General features: G+C 33.1%; 1 protein-coding gene across 5 annotated transcripts; it reads right to left on the bottom strand.

The window, feature by feature from the left end:
* Positions 1-9,600: 9,600 nt before the first annotated feature.
* LOC139516172 (uncharacterized) lies at positions 9,601-20,282 on the bottom strand. 5 transcript variants are annotated; one of them, XM_071306073.1, is made up of 2 exons: positions 20,032-20,282; positions 9,601-14,691 (listed from the first exon to the last, which is right to left on the bottom strand). In XM_071306073.1, the coding sequence occupies exon 2, from the start codon at positions 14,686-14,688 to the stop codon at positions 9,856-9,858; it is 4,833 nt and encodes a 1,610-aa protein (XP_071162174.1). In that variant the 5' UTR covers positions 14,689-14,691; positions 20,032-20,282; the 3' UTR covers positions 9,601-9,855. The 5 variants fall into 5 exon arrangements, with proteins under 5 accessions (XP_071162174.1, XP_071162175.1, XP_071162178.1 ...); XM_071306074.1 differs by having other exon boundaries at positions 9,601-14,717; positions 20,032-20,249; XM_071306077.1 differs by having other exon boundaries at positions 20,073-20,249.
* Positions 20,283-22,655: the final 2,373 nt, after the last annotated feature.

Raw genomic sequence — 22,655 nt, 5'->3', positions numbered from 1 at the left:
TGTTGTTGGTTCCGATGTACTAGTATGTACATAGTCATATACCCTTTATTTTAACAATCAGCAGTAAAAAATAAACCCTTCGCAAACAGATTGTGTCGGGTTTTATTAAAGTGAAAGTCTATTTGTTGGGTATTTCTGGTGGCTTCTCATCCTCAGGATGTATGCTAGATGGCTCCTTACATAGTTTGTAAACTGCGTAAATCAGTTCCACAACTCCAAACAGAATGTCAATGAATGTTACCAAAGAAATAATCCATGCAGTTAAATTTATATTTCCATGCGGTATGGCAAAAAAAGGGAGCGCAACTTCGAAATCATTATACAATACAGCAGTATATGCAATGAACAAGCTATCGATCAGTATTTCCATAACTTTAAACAGGCAAACTATTTCCATTAACTTCTTATGTGGAACTTCTGGCTGATCTTTAGTATTTCTGTAAACAAAATGCATAAAATACCAACCCGCAATAGCCAAAAAGATGGACATGCTTCCAATAACACTGTACCTCATCGCATGTTCAGGCGCGCTTCTAGCATTTATATTGCTTCCCCCGGTAGTGTTCTTCTGCTCTGTTGCTGATTTTTCGAGAAAGACAAGTTCAGTTAAGCAAATGCCAAACTGAACAAAGATTCGAAGAAAATATAGTTTAGCAACATTTTTAAAAGTTTCACAACCTCCAAAGACGAAGCGAAAAATATAAAGAAGAATATCTGGGAGTATTTCCTCCATTTCTTTCAAAATTGAAATATATTATATTCTGTTGATTTTATCGAGATCTTTTATATAAGAAGCATGCGTATGCTTCCGTTTAGAAAATCACGTAGAATGTGAAGATAAGACAAATTATATAAATATCGCATTGTCAATCATATGATAAATGAAAGTGATTTCTATCAACGACAACGCTCCAGGTGTGAAAGGTTTTGTTTTTTAGGTGACAGTTATCAGTTTTAGACTGTATACATGTACTCATTTACTCTCCGTAGGTCTAACAAATTGTCAAAAATGACAAAAAAGAAGTAAAATAATCTCTGAAATCCCTTTTATCTTTGATGATATACACGTACATTTGTACCAAGAATGCTGTCGTATGATAAATGGGTAGTTTCCCCAAATGTCTCTTATACCAGCTACTAGTATATAAGATAATGATATCTCCGAGAAGTATTGTAGATGTCCTACATGTCGTTAACTTAATTGCGGCCATAAGAAACAAACAATAGTAAAACTTAAAGTTGTATGATGAGTAGCTACCGCCGACGTTTGAGTGCTGCATGAACCAACTTTTGACTTATTTCGTGAATTTCAGGCTTTATATTTTTTTTCAAGTGAAAATGCGTATGTCTGCAGAATTCTTCTCGTTTAGATATACATGGGAAACTATGACTAAGAGCTTATTTGATCCAAATGAGGGTCTAACAGCGGTTTTATCGAATTTTGGGGTTCAAGAATTGGAAATCAATGTTACAATTTTGTCTCATGTTTGCTTTTCAACAGTATTTGGGTCATTATCAAAAAAACATGCAAAACTATGTTATTGGGTCTTTTTAAGTCACAGACATGAAAAGATATCAAAATAACACTTGTATATGTTAGATTTGAATGTTTTGTGATACACAATATACAGTTTACAGTATGAAATGTTATAAAACACCCTTAATGTTTTCTTAAACCCTTCGAGATAGCCAGAATTAACGGTTATTTTTTACTATAAATCCTTTCAGACTTAAAATAAGACTATTATTCATATGATTTGTTTTTTGATTTATCACTTTTTATTGCATTTTGATACATACAAATATTTTTTTTAAATGATTTAGGAGGTGTATGTTGGATTTATAATAAAAAATTTCACAAAAAGGAAATGTTACATTTTTTAAGTCAATGGTGTAAGCAAAGGACAAATTAGTAGGATAAGATCTAGAGTTATCTTTCGCAAGATTTGAGCATTTACAACAGTTTCCCCCTTAGCAATATTACCTGTAAGCATGTTTTGCAAATAAACCAAACAATTATGTTCAAAATTTAGTGAAAAAATCTCTAAAAGTAAGTAAAAGCTATATCATAATTGAAAATAGTGTCCATGGTGTACCCTCATACAAATCTTTTTTTGAAAACATTTCCTGAACTTTAAATTATGAAATATATTGATTATAGAACAAGTGTGGACACAGATGAGTGAGGATAGTATGTTTGGATGTTTGACAGTTACTTATGACAAAAGGGGAGTTCTATGTTTTCCTATATGGTGTTATTAACGGCGTTGCACGATGACAACCAACCTGAGCATTAGGAGTATTGTTTATTCAATATTTAGTTTTTATGTTCAAGACGGGCATGGAAGAGACAGTAATTACATTAGTTATCAAATGATTATGATCGAATATGTTCCACATCTTTGATTTTTGATTCACTTTGTAGCTAGGAGAGCAACACATAGAATCAAATTCATAACAGTGTGGTCGACGGAAACACCTTTGTTAGTAATTATACTGAAAAATTTATTTATAACTTGTTTGTCGTTGGCGATGATTTTATGCTCACTCAGGCTTTCGGAGGCCTTCAAGTGGGGATTTAAATAATCACTTGTTACACATTTTAATACATAAAATGAAACTAGTTTTAGATAATTTTTATACCATCACTTACAACAGTTTCACTTTTAAGAATAATAATGTTCAGAGCTGATATCAATAAATGATAAAAATTAAACAAAAATGTATTCATTGTAAAAAAAACCACCAACACTTTTAAGTTAATGGTGACCCGCGTTATTTCACAAACTGTCTTATTGATTAAGAGAACAAAAACTTTTACGTTGTGATCATTTAAGAGTGGTCTACTATTTATTCAATGCTAACCATGTGGGCTTGTTTGTGAAAAGTTCCGGATAAAAAGAAAATCTTTTTTTTTTGTGTGTATCATTGACGTATAAGACAACTTGACTCCCCTTTATTCAAATTAAAAAAAATACATGGCATTCTAAATTAAATTAAACTTACAGCAGAAGAAAGATAATGAACATCGCTTTTATAGTCTACTAAATATCGAAGTCACAAAGTGGTCTTTTTAAAAATGATGTAAATGTGTTAAGAAACAACAAACAAAATAGTTCGAATATTTATATTGGAAAAAGTAACGGTGTGTAAATCATAACAATTATCTTAATTCGATTGAAAATCAAACTGTTGAATATCTCCGCTGCAAGCACATTTTTAATTTTGGTCGCATTTTTAAAATCAATAAATCTTGTATTCTTTTTGGAAGTTGCACTGTGAAGTTTATACTCTTGTATTTTTTAATGCCACACAAATCCAACACAGACAAAAAAAAATGGTAGGTTTAAGAAATAATTGATGCAAACTATACTTTATTGTAGTTTTAACATGGTTAGGCTTATATTCATGATGATTTTTGCCCGAGCAATATTGAAAAACTATTATAAAAAGTGTACTAGTTCAGTGAAAATGTACGTCATACTTAACTCCTAAACAAATAAATGAACAAAAATTAATAAACATACAAGACTACCAAAGGCCAGAGGCTCCTTACTTGGGACAGGAGCAAAAAATACGTCCTGTATGATTTTGTAAAAGAAATGCAACTTTTTAAAACTATATAGGTCCCCGTATGGCCTTCAACCATTAGCAAAATGCACACTTTATAGAATGAAAGCTCCAAGAGGTCTTGGCATGTAAAAACTAACACGAAAGTTAAGCGAGTGAAAAAAAATAGGGATACCGAATGAAAATTGGAAAATGGTCCGCAATATTACTTTAGTCAACTCACTAAGTTGAAATTAAAGACCTGGCGAATTTTAGCCTTTTTCAATGGATGTATGTTTAAAAAAAAAATCATGGTTTGTTTGGACATTTTTATAATTCAAGTCTTGGTTTTAAATTATTTGCAAGTAAGTTTAAAGTCATTAACAAATAATCACTCATAGAAAGACGTCAAATAAATCAACAAAAGAAAAAAAAATGAATAGACGACCTACAACGCACAGAGTATCATGTATGTGTTCCGGACCATATGAGTATTTGGACCATACGCGTACGGTCATGACCATACGCTTATACTCATATGGTCCAACCATACGCGTATCGTCGGACCATATGAGTATACGCGCCATGACATAAGCGTATGGTCCAAATACGCATATGGTCCGGGACATATTTTATTTGCGATCACAAAATGCATTTCTATGTAAATTTGGTCGATTTGTATAAATAAGATGAATGCGTTTCTGTTGCCAAGTGTTTTCACAAGTATAGAAGCAGTATAGCAGAACAGTTTAAGTTTCCTATATACACCAAATGATACATTTTACCAATACAATAACGTAAATGCATGCAAATTTCACATGGCTTAATCCAAATAGCTTTCTTACTATCCAATAACTTTCAAGAACGAAAAAGACAGGGCAGAAGTATATTTTGTCTATATGTTTTGTATTTGCACAACTTTTGAAAGTGGATTATGCATTCGTTCTAAAATATAAACTTTTAGACCAGATAAACGTTAAAAGATGACATAATTCGACAATCGCAATTGTTAAATCGCTTTGACGTCCTAAAAAGATGATCAATCAACACATGCATTGCAACTTTTAAAGCCAGTAAGTCATTCTTTTTTCTGAAAGAACATGCGATATCATATTATGAAAATTGATTGTCAAAACATAACAAAAACACAAGTAAAGAGACGTTTAATTATTCAATATAAATCAAAACACAAATTCCTGATTAGTATTTCGAATTATTTTATTTAGGCGTTGAGAACCTTTGGTGACCCCACGGTTTAAATGTCTATACTACGGACGTCGTGAGCAATGGGCGTTATTGACGAACATTCACCTAATCTGTCCCAGTCGATGGGATATTAAAGTGCGCCAATCAATGTCCACAGCCACACTGTTATGAATTCGATTCTAATAGGTTCATTTTTCATATGTTTTTTTCTAAATGGGAGATGATATAAAAATTTGATAACATGATATAAGGAGCCTGTAATTCAGTGGTTGTCGTTTGTTTGTGTGTTACATATTCGCTTTTTGTATAATTTTTGGTTCATAAATAAGGCCGTTAGTTTTCTCGTTTGAATTGTTTTATATTGTCATTTCGGGGCTTTTTATAGCTGATGATGGGGTATTGGCTTTGCTCATTGTTGATGGCCATATGGTGACTTGTAGTTGTTAATTTCTGTGTCATTTTGGTCTCTTGTGGAGAATTGTCTCATTGGCAATCATACCACATCTTTTTTTATATGTATTTGCTTACTATTTGTATGGTTCTATTTATATTATTTTGTGGTGGATCATCAGTATCATTAGTAAACAAGAACGTGTCCAAAGTACACGGATGCCCCACTCCCACTATCATTTTCCATGTTCAATGGACCGTGAAATTGGATAAAAAATATAATTAGGCATTAAAATTAGAAAGATAATATTCTAGGAAACATGTGTACTAAGTTTCAAGTTGATTGGACTTCAACTTCATCAAAAACTACCTTGACCAAAAACTTTAACCTGAAACATGCACTTTCATTTTCTATGTTCAGTGGACCGTGAAATTGGGGTCAAAAGTTTAATTTGGCTTTAAAATTAGAAAGATCATATCATAAGGAACATGTGTACTAAGTTTCAAGTTGATTGGACTTCAACTTCATCAAAAACTACCTTGACCAAAAACTTTAACCTGAAGCGTGACAGACGGACGAACGAACGGACGAACGAACGGACGAACGAACGGACGGACAGACGGACGGACGGACGAACGAACGGACGAACGGACGCACAGACCAGAAAACATAATGCCCCTCTACTATCGTAGGTGGGGCATAAAAATTGTTAAAATGTTCCTCATATTAGAATACATTTATTGGTTTTTAGTAATGACAATGCCTGACATGATGTTTGGGGCTATATGATCTAGGAAGAGAACCTTTGTGCTGATTTTTTTTTTATCAATTCTTTGATAATATCCCCTCCAAATCTGGTCGAAGCAAAGAAAAATATTGACCAATATGACAATGATTTCACCAAAAGAACCTTTGAGCATGCTTCAAAGACTCATAACTGCTCCAAAAGTAATATGATAGAATTTCAAGTATGTCAAGTGGATATTAGCAACAGCTTAATTAGTCTTAATATGTTTAAATGTCTAAAAAGTAATGGTATTCAAAAGGTTATGCAAAATTATTCTCTTTTCATTTTTTTCTGTTATATGGATACTAATATAAGTGATACATGTACCAATACAGTATGTGTTGTGGTATGAAAGTGTAGTAATTAACATTTACTGTATCAATGTTAATTCACACAAATTAAGAAATAAAAAAATGAATGAAAAATGTTCAACATGTACAATAAAATAGAGTTTTAGAAATCAGGTTAAATTGAAGTTCACATGAATACGTATTTAATGAGGTCGACTTAATCACTTGCAAGTGAATACTTCATTATCAATATTATTTAACATAATTTGACAAAATTGAACCATTTTGGCTGCTAAAAGCGAATTATTATTTCACTATTTCAGTTTTATAATTGATTGAACAAAAACGAATCATACTTTAGATTTTTATACATCTCTTAGCTAGTGCCTCTTTAAACATACTTGAAGGACCATTTACACTCAGGACCAAGTCATCAGTAGGCAGTACAGATGTATTAAAACAACCTAGCATCATATTGCTAGTAGCGGGAGTAGTATTGTCAGGTAAATTTGGTCAATGAACAATCGAAATAGAATGCTTTTATCTCCCTATTACTTACATTGTACATAGAGGTGATACTTCTTTGACAAATCCTTGTACATGAGAGTTGTCTGTCAAATCTTTATTTCACAAAGAATGAATTGCATAACAATGAACTGAGCTCAAAGCAAAGTACTTTAATAATACACTTAGACAAAGAGCTAAATCCAGTGATATACTTTGTACTACAGGTCCTTCACGAACATCCATCGACCAAAACCATATCCCAATAACATGCCATACTACATGTTGATGTGTTTCACTCGGTTTTAGTTTGTAACCCGGATTTGTTTTTTCTCAAACAATATGACTTTTAAACACCGGTATATTACTTTTGTTTAATGTATAGCCTGGGGAAGTACGTATCTAGCTGTTGGTTATGAGAACATCACTTGGTAATACCTTGTCAGATCCTTTTTGATTTTGTAATGTTTGTTTTCATATCATTACATCTGCTGGTCACATTTTTTAATTTTCAATTGACACAAACATCACAATACTGGTCTAGAACCTTCAGACGAACCTAGTTTTCTATGTTTGGCTTTATTGGTTTGAACGAGAAGTTTTTACCAAATATTAGAAAGACATAGGCGGCTATTTTTCGTTGACGAAACGGCCCTAAACAATCCACGCTTAGAAAAACTTGGATCCTTAATTTGACCTTAGATACCTTTCCATTAGATCGTCACTGATAAATCGTTTGTAGTCGAAACGCGCGTCTTGCGTACAAAAATCAATGATTAGTTTATTTGTATGGAACATCTCAACCAAAATTGGATATATTCTGGTCAAGACGAACACACTACTGCAAGCGTTGACAGAAAATTTTAATGTACTTTTTTACATTTTGGGCAAGTAGCATCATACACGTCTATATGTAAATTAGAAAAACGCAGCCAAAACGATTGTAGATTTTTTGTCGTGGTAGTATAAAAAATGTCAGCTTATGATTTTTTTCCCAATCTAATTTCTGTCAGCGTCTTGATGGTAAGCCGTGCATTTTTTTTTATATTTTAATGATAATATTTTTAGGCATCCGATTCGGACTTCATTTAGTAGAATTTTACTGTGCATATTGCTGCGTTTTCATTTATTCTGCAATAGCTAGAGGTACAGGGGAGAGGAGAGATCTCAGAAACATGTTTAACCCTGTTGCACTAGTTTTAGCCTGTCCCAAATCAGGGGTCTTTGGCCTTTGTTAATATTGTATGTTGGGTTTTTTAATTGTCGAGCCTTCGACTTTAGTCGAAAAAGCGAGACTAAGCGATCCTACATTCCGTCGTCGTCGTCGTCGTCGGCGGCGGCGGCGTCCACAAATATTGACTCTGTGGTTAAAGTTTTTGAAATCTTAATAACTTTCTTAAACTATACTGAATTTCTACCAAACTTAGACAGAAGCTTGTTTATGATCATAAGAAAGTATCCAGAAGTAAGTTTTGTAAAAATAAAATTCCATTTTTTCCGTATTTTACTCATAAATGGACTTAGTTTTTCTGCGAGGAAACATTACATTCACTCTGTGGTTAAAGTTTTTAAAATTTTAATAACTTTCATAAACTATCCTTGATTTGTACCAAACTTGGACAGAAGCTTGTTTATGATCATAAGATAGTATCAAGAAGAAAATTTTGTAAAAATAAATTTCCACTTTTCCGTATTTTACTTATAAATGGACTTAGTTTTTCTTCCAGTTAACATTACATACAGTCTGCAGTTAAAGTTTATAAAACATTTATTAGATTCATAAACTATTCTGGATTTTTTACCAAACTTGGAAGCTTCTTTCAACCAAAAGACAGTATCGAGAGGGAAATTTTTATTGATGTCTTTCCTCATTTTTGTTGAGTCTGCGATTAACAGCAAAAGTAGGCGAGACACTGGGTTCCGTGGAACCCTTACGATTTTTTTTAGTTTCGGAGTCAAGTATGACGTCCATTTGCAGTGAACTAATACACATTTTCAGATAGGAGCCAGCTAAGGCCCTCATCGCTGCGTTGAAGACCTGTTGATGGACTTCGGCTGCATGTTATCTGCTTTTTTGGTCGGGTTGTTGTCTCTTTGACATATTCCCCATTTCCATTTTCAATTTTATATGTTTTGGTACTGGCATTTAAAAAAAAACCAGATTATTTTTTCAATTGTTAAGAGTGCTGATGGTTATTTCTACTGCAGAATAGAACATTTTAAAATCTAATATGTACATAGACCTTAAAGTCATAAGAAACGAGTGACCGGTGAAAAATATTGTTCTTCCAATTCTTAAACCAATGCATACAAACATCATAAACTTAGTCTTCTGTGCTCGAATTTATCATTTTTTTCGTGTAAATATCGTATAATCGTCAATTTTTTTTTCAATCGGTCAGAGTTGTTGTGAAAATATGGCAGGTAATTAAAGTTCGTGTTTTAAAGCCGAAGTTTAACGATTGTCACCTGTTTGTCAACAATTGACGAAAAATAAACAAAAAAGCATGGAAATTGAGCACGTGTTTAACATGTAAGTATATATAAATTCAGATAATAGTTTATTTTAAGGACATCCATGCGTATTGTGGTCACCGGATTTTTACGAGATGGGTCACACTGAGGTCATCTTGCATACGGAAAATATATCGGGGGAATAGCTTGCTGGAAGGAAGCAATTCAAATAAAGTAAACTTCTTCTAAATATGAATAAATTAAAGAATTTTCTTCAGAAAAAGTATATGTACATAAGTTTTACAATGAAAACTATCCATTGAGTTATAAAAAACATATGCAATATTTTTTTTGGATTTGAGGTTTCTTATGACTTTAAGGGAATTTTATCATTATATATATATGATATAACGAGCAAATTAATTCAACAGTTATATTATAATTCAAAATGAAAATCTACTTAATAGACAATATCTATAATGGTTTAATTGAAGTTAAATAGACTATATATACAAAATGGATTGACACTTAATAATAAGTCTCAATGTCAGAGATTAATGCATAATATTAAATAAAACAATAAATATACAGACAAGTCATGTCATGAACACAAATGTATTTTTTTTATCAGAAGTAGTGCTTAAAAGATTTTCTGTTATTCTGTTAGGATAAGCTTACGATATTCCAAAAAAGCGTTTATAAACTTCCAACAGTTCAGTACTATGTAGCATCAAGTCCTTTGTTTCTTTTGAAATCATTTTGTCGGTGTTCGATGTATCAAAGATCGGCCAATAAGCTGCTCTGTCCCAAAACGGCGACATGAAAAATGGCGTGAGCGGTATTAGTTCTTTGTATTCTTTTGAAGCTGTTTTCAGCTTCTCTCTCCAATCATTTAGAGGCAACGGTTTTAAGTCCATGCCTTTAAAAATGTCACGGAAAGGGAATGTTTTGGAGTTAAACAAATGGTAGGCTTTAGGAAATCCATTACTTTCGTTACAGATTCGGACGGCAATTTCTACCATTGCTTTCGCACAAAAGTCGACCGGTGTAAGGTCAAATGGAAAATCCATGTCGGGATAATAACCAAACTTTCTCATGCCAATCAAAGTAGACGCAAATAGATCGTTCTTGGGTCCTGATCCAGTAACTGAACATCCAGATATTCTTGCCGGTCTAAATATTGCTCCTCCAGGTAGATGATCTATTACTTCCATAACGATTTTTTCGCTAGCCCATTTACTTTGACCATAGCCACCTTCAACAGCACAAGGATCGTCGAAAAATTCAGACTCGTAGCACATACGATGTTGAGGTTCTACAGTTTTGGGTTCTGGTGGGAACAGAAATACGCTCAATGAAGAAGTCTGAAATATATATTTTTGAGCTCCGGTCATGGCAAATTTAACAAATTCTTTGGTGCTCTCGACATTTGCAATTCTGTGATCTTCGTAATTAGTATTGAAATTCATCATTGCAGCATTCATGAACACTACGTCAATAGCATTGCAAAGTGCGTTGTATACATCAGGTGCAATTCCAAGCTTCTCCTGGGAAAGATCAGATATAACTACTGCCACTCTTGTAGAGTAACTGAATTTCCATAAATTATACCGCCGCAGATTTTCTATGATCCTTCCAAGACCGCGAGCTTCTGTCGTTTCTCTAACCATGCAGCATATATGTGCATTTGTTTGCTCCAGAAGTTGTGACAGTAAGTAAGCCCCGAGAAAACCTGTAACACCAGATATGAGTATGTTTTTTGGATATTTGAAATTGCATTTAGCTGTACACGGAGAAAAATACATGTACTGAAATTGGACGGCTCCTTTTTTACCAACACGTGTTCGATCATCAAAAGCTATCTGGGAATCTTTTAAAATCAAATCTCTCAGGTCGTGTTTATCTTTAGTGGGACACTCTGACGATTTTCTCAGAACATCTTTCTTGCGTTTTATAACTTCTGCAAACTCCTCAACTGTATCGGCAGTACCTAGATCGGTGAACGATACTTTTACGCTGAGTTTTTCTTCTAGTATCCTTTGCAGAAGAACCAGTTGTAGAGAGTTGCCACCGAGTTCTGTGAACGAACTTTGTCGATGAAGAGTGTAAGCAAATGACTCTTCAAATTTAAGAAGGTTGCACCAAAGCTTAGAAATAGCAAGCTGTGTTTCATTTAAGTGACTTGATCCAACATACTGTTGCTGTTCATGCACGGACTCGTCCTTTTCTAAGAGCTTTCGGTCAATTTTTCCGTTTAGCGTCATTGGATAATCTATTACCTCTAATTTTTTAATATACGTTGGAATCATATATTTTGGCAGGACTTTTGTAAGATACTCTTTTAGTTCTGAAGTGTAAACAAACGTTGGAGAAACATAAGCTGCAATGCTCATTTCTTTGAGTTTTTGACATCTATGGACTACAACAACTGCAATATCTATTTTAGGATGTTGAATAAGAACCTGTTCTATTTCACTGAGGTCTACTCTCTGGCCTCGAATTTTCACCATATCATCTAGGCGACCTATATATGTTAATGTGCCGTCAGGATCCTGAAAGGCATGATCTCCGGTTTTGTAAAGAAGTATGTCATCTGACAATGGATTCCTGATAAATTTATCTGTGTTGTGATGACTTGCATGTCCTATATATCCTTTTGATAAGCCTAAACCACCAACGTATATTTCTCCAACAACATCAGGTGGGACAGGTTGTAGAAATTCGTCAAATAAATATACGCATGCGCCAGGAATCCCCTTTCCTATTGGAATGTCTCTGTTGACATCTTCATGTCTAAGTCCTTTGTTGAATTTGTAGTTTGTTGCACAAACTGTTGTTTCGGTTGGACCATATGCATTGAAGAATTGTATATCTCTACCAGATGACGTCCACTTGACTGCAGTATTTAAAGTACACGGCTCTCCAGCTGTTATGACTTTTTCCAAATTCGGGAGGTCTGATGGTTTATAAACATTAAGAGCTGATGGTGGTAAAGTAATGGTATTGACTTTCAGTTTGTTCATGGAAACGACAAATTCTTGACCTAATCGTTCATTCTCTCGTAGTATTGCTAAAGTTGCACCGGAAAACAATGCTGTAAATATTTCCGATATAGTAGCATCGAATCCTATCGATGCAAATTGGGCTATGATATCGTTTTCATTTAGACTCCACAGTTCTATTTGGGCCCTTGAAAGATTGAGAACTCCTGTTTTTGTAACTTGTACACCCTTTGGTCGGCCAGTGGATCCTGATGTATACATAATGTAACAAATATCATCATCCAACGGTGCAAAAGACGATTTTCTCTTAGGTTCACGTTGGTTTCTTTGAACGGATTTTTCTTCTGGTTTGAATTCTACAATGACTATGTCTTCATCGCCAACAGTACCAACTTTTGTTTCAATGTTTCGGATTTTTGTGAAGTCGGATCTTTCATATGTTTCGGTTGTCATAATAAGAATGTTAACATCTGCATCTTTCATGGTAAAACCCAATCGTTCAGGTAGGTAGTCTAACGGCAATGGTAGAAACGCTTTGTCTGCGTGAACGGCGGCCATGACTGATATGACATAAGACAAAGAGTTTGGTAGGTGCAGTGCCACAATTTTGTTCCCGAACTGAGTAGAAAGGTCACGATCACTTATGAGTTTAGCTAACCTCTTTACCTCGTTGTAACATTGTTTGTAGGTCATGCTGCATTGCGTAGATGTTAAAGCAACGTTATTTGGTGCAGCCCTGCACTGTTTTTCAAAAGCGGTAAAGGGTGATTCTGCAATGATCTCCGGATGAGTATAAATTGGATAAAGCTTTCGCAACTCTTCTGTTGAAACCATGGACACTTCTGACAGTTTTGCATCATTTCCAATTTCGACCATAGATTTTAAAAATGTAGGGAAATGCTTCAAAACGTCTTTAATGTGTTCAAAGTCTTGCGAAGGTCTTTCATTATAAAGCAAATGCATCTCGGTTCCGAAATTTTCGAAGAAGAGCAGGATGTTGCAGTCATGCAGAACTTTTTCTACAAATTCCCGCTCTGATGATTTTTTAATCAGACTTCCAAGTACAATATTATGATGGGGGACTTGTTTCCGACCTCTCAATTCTGGATATCGATAGAACATGTCCACCAAGAATGAGTGTGACGAGTGGTGTTTCTGTAGTGATTCATGACAAGAATGCAAAATAGAGGACAACTCGTCACGGATGTTGATTTTGAATAAACCAGGACAGATGTCGGAATACAAAGGAAGAGCTGCATCTGAAATTTTATCTTTATCTGCTAAAATACCTACACAAATAGTTTTGAGGCAACATATACGAGCCATAAATGTCAGAAAAGCAGTTGAGAGGTAATCGTTCACATCCTCAAACGTAACTGGTAGTGGGATGTTGGGTAATTGCATCACAGCTGTTTTGACGTTGATTTCAGTTGATACATCTATGATACTGGCAACTACATTCATACGTTGACGGAAAAAAGTTGTAGGTTCATAAGTAGCCATTTTATTCTTCCAAAACTGTTCTTTCTTCTTTATGTCTACCAGTGCATCAGTATTTAAATTGACAGTTGTCAATTTTGCTCCTGTATATAGACTATGGTCTTTGTAAGTGTTTTGAAGTGGATGTGTACCATCTAAATATGCAAATGAAACAAAAAGGGGTTTATCAGATGTGCTAACGACTAGAGTATCGTCAACAATATCTAAAATACAACCAGGATCTCCAGATTTATAGATCTCTCCACGAGCTGGTTCAACGTTCGTTACTAAAAGAAATTCCCCTGATGCTGTTACAATTTTTGGACTAGCAAGCGCGTTGTTATGGTTACCAAATTCAAGTGATCTCGCTAAATTGTATATTTCTTGTGACTTAGAGTCAAATGATAGCACTCCAGCGTTTGGAGGAATAGCATAAAGACCAAAGTATGATCTCCCTACTTGTGGTTGTATCTGTCGTTCGACGGTGTCATTTCTTATATCTGAGAGCAGATTTGAAAATGCTTGTTTTGCAGCTTCTTGACATTTTAGGTTAAGAGTCAAAGCTGAATCGTTGTCAGCAACAGTAACCTCCTTAAACTGAAGAATATCGCCAGTATCTATTCCTATTTCAATGACGTGCCAACTGATTCCATGTTTCAATTCACCGTTCATAATTGCCCAGCTTGTAGAGTGGACACCAGCATACGCCGGAAGTGGGGAATCGTGATAATTGATTGATATCACACGTGGTAGCCTGAGAACATTTTCTTTTATTATACGTGGATTTGAAATACTGAATAAATAATCAAATTCTGCGTCCTTTAAAACTTCTTCCATGTTAGCTCCTCTCTCCCAATGACAAATGTTTACATCTTCACAGTATTTTCGAACGACTGGAGTATTTGTAAATACGGTGATAACGTTGAATCTTAGTTCTGTCAGGTTTTGCAGACAACAGAGCAGGAGATTTCCTTCCCCAATACAAACACAAGGAATTGGCTGTATTACGCTCGAAGTTGACATCATGAACTGAAAAGTAAAAAAGAATGGATTAACTTAAATCAACACACACACAATAAAAACAACCATTTTTGTTTATGTTCATCCACATAAGACTTATGTACAATAGAACAAATTTGAAAATGCTTGTTTTGAGTGGGTTTTTTTCCCTAACTGTTCCGAATTGTGACATCACCATGTTTCAATATAGAGTTAAGTATATATCTGTTCCGAAAATCATTTTTAAGTTTTTTATCATTTTTGTTTTAATTTGAGAGTCTTTGTATTTATTTACCGATTGAGATCTCAGAAATTTTCAAAGAACAAAATAGTTAGAGGAATTTCATGTGAGTGTCATACAAGTGAGAGATTTAGCTAGCTATATAGAAAAGGTTGAAATATAAGATAAATATTTATTATAACAATGATCATGATCAAGTTTTAATAATGTACGTTTTTTGATTGAGTTAAGCCTGCCAATTGATATTTTATTGTGTGTTTTTCTATGTTGTGATGTTATGCTATTGTTTCAGAAAAAGAGAGAAGGTTTGGATCCATAAAATGTTTACTCCCGCTGCAAATGTTTGCACCTGTCCTAAGTCAGGAATCTGATGTACAGTAGTTGTCGTTTGTTTATGTAATTCATACGTGTTTCTCGTTTCTCGTTTTTTTTTAAAAATTTTATATAGATTAGACCGTTGGTTTTCCCGTTTGAATGGTTTTACACTAGTAATTTTGTGGCCCTTTATAGCTTGTTGTTCGGTGTGAGCCAAGGCTCCGTGTTGAAGGCCGTACATTGACCTATAATGGTTTACTTTTTTTAAATTGTTATTTGAATGGAGAGTTGTATCATTGGCACTCACACCACATCTTCCAATATCCAATTATACATGTATTTAGTTTAAGGGACGAAACAACAACAAAAAACATGAAAGCGTACACTGTAGAACAAACATTAACGACGTCTGACCTTCACCCTTATCAAATCTATATGATTTATTAGGTCGAAATATTTGCCACTGGACTAAGTTTTCAATAAAAAACCAATTTAGTTGTACAAACTTGTAGTTAATCATTTTTATGAAAAATAATAGTTCTTAAAAGTTATATGGATTTTTTTTTGACTGAAAAAAATCAAACTTGGGCGTCTTACAATGACATCGTTAATTGGTGATTTCTTCACAAAATATCCAACTGTTGGGGGAAGAACATAATATGAACGAAACAGAATAGATTATAAATGTTGATTTTTATTTACACTATGAATTCAGAGCCCGCCGCTTTGAGAAATATTTATAACTTAAGTGTGGGAAAAACCTTTAGACTTGCAAAGTCAGAAAAACACTTGCTTTTCGAAAGATACTAATATCCGATTTAAAAAAAAAAACAATAATCAGAGACATTTACCAACGAGAATCTCTGAATTACAGTCATCCCAATCAAATACAGAATATGGCCGGGTTAAACATGTTTATTGGCGCTCAAACCTACCCAGCCATAGAATACTTGTGTAATAGCATAATTTGAGAACAAACAATAAAAAGTAGTTGAAAATGACTTGACTCAAGAAGCAAAAAACAACAACAAACAACTAACATACAGACGAAAAGTAACAATGTTAGTATGTCTACAAGTATACTAATTCAATAATAAAGAGTCAAAAGCGAAAACTCATGTCTAATTTCACTAGATGGATTTGGAAAGTCCAGAATCAGGTATTATTTAGTCCAGTGATAAATCATACGACAATGGTAAAAGAAAGTTGGTAACTATGCCAGTGTAAGAATATAGGTCAGTTAGAAGCAATAATGAAAGACCTATATAAATATGTCCGATATTACAGTAGTGTCTCGGTAATTAAGTACGGCTTATTTCTCGTCAATATTTTCTTTCACTTAGACGCAAGGTTCAGATCCGAACTTTAATAAAACCTAGCTATAATAGAAAGTAAATGATGATGGTCGGATGTAGACTTCTAATTTTTCCTTTTGGATGTATTCTTCAATGAGTTGCAGTTTCATTGACATAAACCCATTATGCCAATTTATTCATGATACATATCTGTTCTTCCGATAGAAATAAATGTTTTGGTTAAGAATATCCTTCTTATTAATTTTAAGAAAATTTAATGATAATCAATAAATTAATTTGCCAAATTCTTTTGAAATTGCAGTTACTGGGAACCGCTGCTAATCAGCACTGTATAACACAACGACTAATACTACCATAGCAATTTAACCAGAATAATCACCGTGAATTTGATCAAGGGGTCGAATGATAAATAGATCTGAGTAAAACGATGAAGATATAGGCACCAACAGCATAGAAAATGAATTCAGAAGTCACCTTATGATCGAAAATGAACAGACACTCAAACACTATTGTAACTGCTTATACGTTCCGATTTGTGACTAGTACTCTCATTTTGTAAACGATATATGATCAAAGATGGCCGGCCTAGTGCCACATAAACTAAAATAATCGTTGAACTAAATAAACTCATCATAGATACCAGGATGAAAGTTCTATACGCCAGACTACAATAATCTCAATGTGATACTTGAAAAAGTTTGAAAGGTCAAATAAAATAAAGTTGAAAACATTGAGGTTCTAAATTTCAAAAAGGGTTTTGCCAAATACAGCTTATGTAATCTCTTCATGGGGTTGAAGGAAAACAAATTTTTACTTTTCTCATAAACTGCTTACACAGCAAATTTTTTTTCTTTTCTATAATTGGATTTTCATTTGATCGGAAAAAAAATATTTCAGCATTCTCATAGAGAAACACTAAGACAATCAACCCAATTCGTCATTGAAAATTTATATTGACTACTCAGTCCACTATATGTCCGTCATCGTCAGCCGCGTACTGGCTGTTTGTGTGAAAATTATTTGTAAAGTTATTTACACAACTTTAAACATTTAAACTGTCTTTCAATTTTTCGTTGAAGTTGTTGTTTTTGTTTTTGTTTGTTTTTTTGTCTATTTACCTCTGAACAATGTGGCGATTGAATTTTCACAAAATGTGGATTATGGGATATTGCAGGGATAATTCGTAAGCATATTCTGACAAAAATTGAACAATAAAAAATGTTCCACATTATACCTTTAACATAACTTTTAATTTTTTAAGGAGTTTAAGCACAGTTGCATTGATAACAATCTTTTACAAAGATATATTTGAAAATAATGACGAAAACTGAAAGATCAGTAAGTACATTTGCTGTTGAAATTTCTCATTTAAAAGCTAACATTTCTCAATTCAAACTTAACATATCTCACTTCCATGTTTACATATCTCCATTTCAAGTTTACATCTTCAGTTCCATGTTGGAACAGCATAAGCAATGTCAAGGTTGGAAGTATTGATGAGTATATGAACAATAAAGCCACATTTGTCTTTAATGACTTAAATGTTGCTAAATAAAAAAAAAAAAAATTTAAAATAAATTTGTTTCAACCTTTTTATCACAGAACAGTAGTTTTACAGATCGTGGTTCATGAAATGCATAAGGTTCATCAATGATTTTGTAGATGAAAAGGCTATTTTTTTGTCATCTGACGCTATACATCTTAATTATAAGCTGAATATTACTTCTATAAACATTCTATCCATAAAACTTGCTATACCACATAACTAGAAAGATTTGTCAATACAGCAACACATGTCACACTTCTCTTTGAACATGAGGATAAAACAATGCCGGTCATTAAATTCTGTCCTAGAAATGTTTATTCTTTTTTAAAGATCAGGGAAATGTTTTACGACAAAGGTGGGAAGAGAACTTTATTACTGAAATAAGGGATGAAAAATGGAAAAGTATTTATTCACTTGCTTTTAAATGTTACAAAAAAAGCAAACTGCAAGCTTTCCAATTCAAAGTTATACACAGAACAGTCTCTCATAATTATCTTCTTGAAAACTATAAACTTTCTGGTACTAATTGTGCCAGTTGTAAGGAGATAGAAACAAAAGAGCTTACATTTTTGAATGTACAAAAATAAAACAATTTTGGATAGAATTCTTTAATTGGTCAAGTTGGTGCTATTTTGTATTGGAAGTAAGAATATTTTTGAATAAAGACAGTGTATTATTTGGTGTTTTGAATTCTGATAGCTAACTTTTTAATTATTACATTCTATAGGCAAAGTATTACATTTATAATAAAAAGGTCAGATAATTAGACAAATTTAAAATCTGTGCAAGCTTTCCTCAAATGTTTGAAAAGACGTTTAAATTTTTTTAGAATATTAATATCTTTCTTAAGACAGCAACGAGTCATATGTCAACAGATAGGGGGGATTTATTGAATTTATTGAATTTACTGTGAATGCAATTGTATATTTAATGAACTTCAAAATATTCTTAATATTCTGTCATATACTGTTTATTGAGATGGTAGAGACCTGTATGCTCAATGGTCAGGTTGTTGTCTCTTAGACACATTCCCCATTTCCATTCTCAGTTTTATTGTAAATTTTTACTATTTTTTATTCGCCTAATAACTTAACAAATTGACCAAGTTGAAATACTTATTTTTTTCTAGTAGCAAGATTGTTTTCGTCGGATCGAAATTAAATATTTTATTTAAGTATCTTAAAGTATATCATATATCTGGTAAATTTGTTCTTTCAGATTTTTTCCTATATAAAGATTGATAAATCAGAAGCTACTTTGCCGCTGTCCCCAACGTTTTCCGTCTCCTTATTAAAACGATATAAGAAATCATAAGTAAAAGAAAATCTAACTAGAGCACAATACAATTCAATGGTTTTGGTGTTGAACTTATAAGAAATAGCATTATCATATTATATTCATAATTGTTTTCGTTTGAGTTTTTTGCAAAATAAATTAAATTTTAGGTCCCATCACATCATCTTTTTAAAGACTTTAAATAGAATTTTGCTGTTTTTCAGTATATTGACTAACACTGTAAAACTTCAAGACAACCATTTGTACATGATACATTTATTTTATTTTCTTACAATTATTTATCTGCTTTAACCATTGTTTTGAATGTTGACTTTAAAATGTACACAGTAAAAACTGAATAAATTTTGTATCGGTGTTGTATGATTATTTTGTTTTTATTATAAAAAAAATGTGTTTTTTTTTTGGTTTAATTTCTTCGACTTATGATTCTGATTTATTCATTGGTGTGTTCTTCCCTCTTGTTCACAAAACATTCATGACCATTTGATATTTAGTATATTAGGGATTATTTGTCTTTGGACATATATATGATTTTCTAAAAAAAGATATTTAACAAAAGTCCGATGACTACACATATTTGTTTGTATTTATATATCTTATTGACTAATTACTTTTAACAACAATGTTTGAAGTTTCTTCAATAAATTTGTGGACACAAGAACAAAGATAGAAACTCTTACCTTCTGAAATAATTTACCGGTTTCTTTTCGGTCAAACGGTAATAATTATTAATTCATTTACCTAGTTTGAATTCATAAATTGAGGAGACGATATCATAAATAGATCAAATTATTTTGAAAGACACAGTTATAGCCCTTTTTATATCATTTATATAAAATACGCAGTGCCTTTCAAAAAAATAGTATCACGTGACACAACTTCCTCCTACTTTTCTCGGAACTAAGCTGTTTCAAGTCTTATGCTATTTTAGGAAGATTGCTACATGTTTCATTTAAAAAACATAATTTATGCCAATACGTAGGTTCTAGAAAATGAAAATATCTACTTGTAATATAAATGAACTTATCTTCATGATATGTAAAATATTGTTGATTGAGTACATATATTTCTCAGTAGTCTGCATCCAATTTTTTTTATATGTATTTTTTTTGTTTGCAAAATAAAAACAAACTTCATTTCTCAGCACTTCATCTAATTATGTATACTTACAATAGCAATTTGCAGTTATACAGTTATTAATAACACTATGTTTAAATGTGATCGCGCTCATACGCCAATTTAAGAAACTGAATTATTATTTTTTACCTAAAGTCCATTGTATATTTGGTTTTTTTTATACTTTCAATTTGTTTGTTTGTCTTTTTTTTTAATTTACATTTAAGTTCGCATATGATGTATTTTCTATCGTCCTGTCTTGTTGCTAAAGCCTACATCAGAACTAATCAGTAAATATTAGTGATACCTTTTCAAACAATATTGTTTCGTTTAAATTATTATATCTTTCATAATTTTGTTCTAGCAGTCAAGAAGCCTCCAACTATATTGTTTGTATATATTTCCTAGCGTTGCTGGTCACAAGGAAGCTATTAAACCAAGAGTTCCAGAAGATGAAGTTGAAATCATCACTTCCTAAATTTTACGGACGCCCTTATGAGTTGGCTAATTGTTATGGAACATCCGTTTCACAGATGATATCGGATATGTTTCTTATGTCGTACTATAATACGTTCACTTTTCACGAATCTGACATCCGAAGTAGACTACTTACCAGGTGTGTAATAAGATGAGCAACACGACAAGTGCCACATGTGGAACAGGAACTGCTTACCTTTCCGGGTTACCTGAGATCACCCCCAGTGTTTTGGTGGGATTCGTGTTGCTTGTTCTTTAGTTTTCTATGTTGTGTCATGTGTACTTTTACTTGTCTTTTTCTTTTTTAGCCATGGCTTTGTAAGTTTTTTTATTAATGTGTTTGATTGCTCTTCTGGTATCTTTCGCCTCCTTGTAGTTGATGGTATTGCTTTGTTTCATAAAAAAAAATCGCCAACGTAGGTACCAGTATCCTGTCCTAGGGACGGATACATCCTACTTTGTAAAGGATCAAACTGATTCAAACAAAATATTCTCTTAAACTGACACTATCAAGATGCTTGATTTCTAGTTTGACAACATAGTTGTTACGTTGGAGGACACGTTTTTCAACAGACTGTCGGTATTCCAATGGGGACCAATGGTGTCCCTCTTCTTGCCGACTTGTTTCTTTATTATTATGAGGCTGACTTCATACAGGAACTTCTTAGGATGAAAAATAAGAAGTTAGCAATATTCTTTAACTTTATTTTCCGCTTCAAAGATGATGTCGCTCGCTAAATAATTTAAAATTTGGTGACTATGTTGAACGCTTCTATTCCATCGAACTAGAGATAAAGGATGCAAAGATATGGTTAAGTCTGTCTCATATCTTGACTTACATCTAGAAATCGACAACGAGGGTCGGTTGAAAACAAAACTTTACGACAAACGAGATGATTTCAGCCTCCCAATTGTGAAAATTCCATTTCTATGTAGCAACATTCCAGCAAGGCATGCATAAAAAGTATATATCTCCCAATTGATACGATATTTCCGCGCTTCTATTTCCTATCAGGATTTTCTTGATAAATGGTTTCTGCTCACAATCTAGAGTTTAAAATGTTGAAGTTGAAATCATTTTACGGACACCATCATGAGTTGGTTCTTACGTCGTAACTACAATCCCTTTCCCTTTTCTTGAATGTGACCTACCAAATTAGACTAATTAACGGATTTGTAATAATATGAGCAACACAAGGGTGCCACATAATGAGTAGGAACTGTTTACCCTTCCGGATCACCTGAGATCACCCCCAGTTTTTGGTGGGTTCGTGTTGCTCTGTCTTTATTTTTCTTTGTTGTTACTTGTGTACTATTATTTGTCTGTTTGATATTTTCATTGTTAGCCATGACGTTGTCAGTTTATTTTCAGTTTTTGAGATTGACTGTTCCTCTGGTATCTTTCGCCCCTCTTTTATAAGTTTTTTTGTACAGCTTTTTAAAATTGTTAACGTTAACAGGGGTGTTTTAGTTCAATAGCTGATAAAAGTTCAGTTTTTATGGACTTGTGTTACTTTATTGCACATCTGAACAGGGTTAATTTTAATTGTTTTACCAATATGAGACCGACTTAGTGTAGAATAATAGTATATTCAATTAATGTTGAACTTGTCACTTAAAAAATCCTCAACATAAAAACGAAATAAAAATCTTAAAGGTTCACATCCAGAATAATTGAAATACTAAG

The sequence above is a fragment of the Mytilus edulis genome, chromosome 3, assembly GCF_963676685.1.
Source record: "Mytilus edulis chromosome 3, xbMytEdul2.2, whole genome shotgun sequence".
Classification (NCBI taxonomy): domain Eukaryota; kingdom Metazoa; phylum Mollusca; class Bivalvia; order Mytilida; family Mytilidae; genus Mytilus; species Mytilus edulis.
The sequence above is the reverse complement of the archived record's forward strand: the minus strand, read 5'-3'. Positions and strand labels throughout refer to the sequence as shown.

What these genes read in the sequence shown, in the direction of transcription:
- LOC139516172 (XM_071306073.1), bottom strand. Translation starts at nt 14,688, where the DNA reads ATGATGTCAACTTCGAGCGTAATACAGCCAATTCCTTGTGTTTGTATT.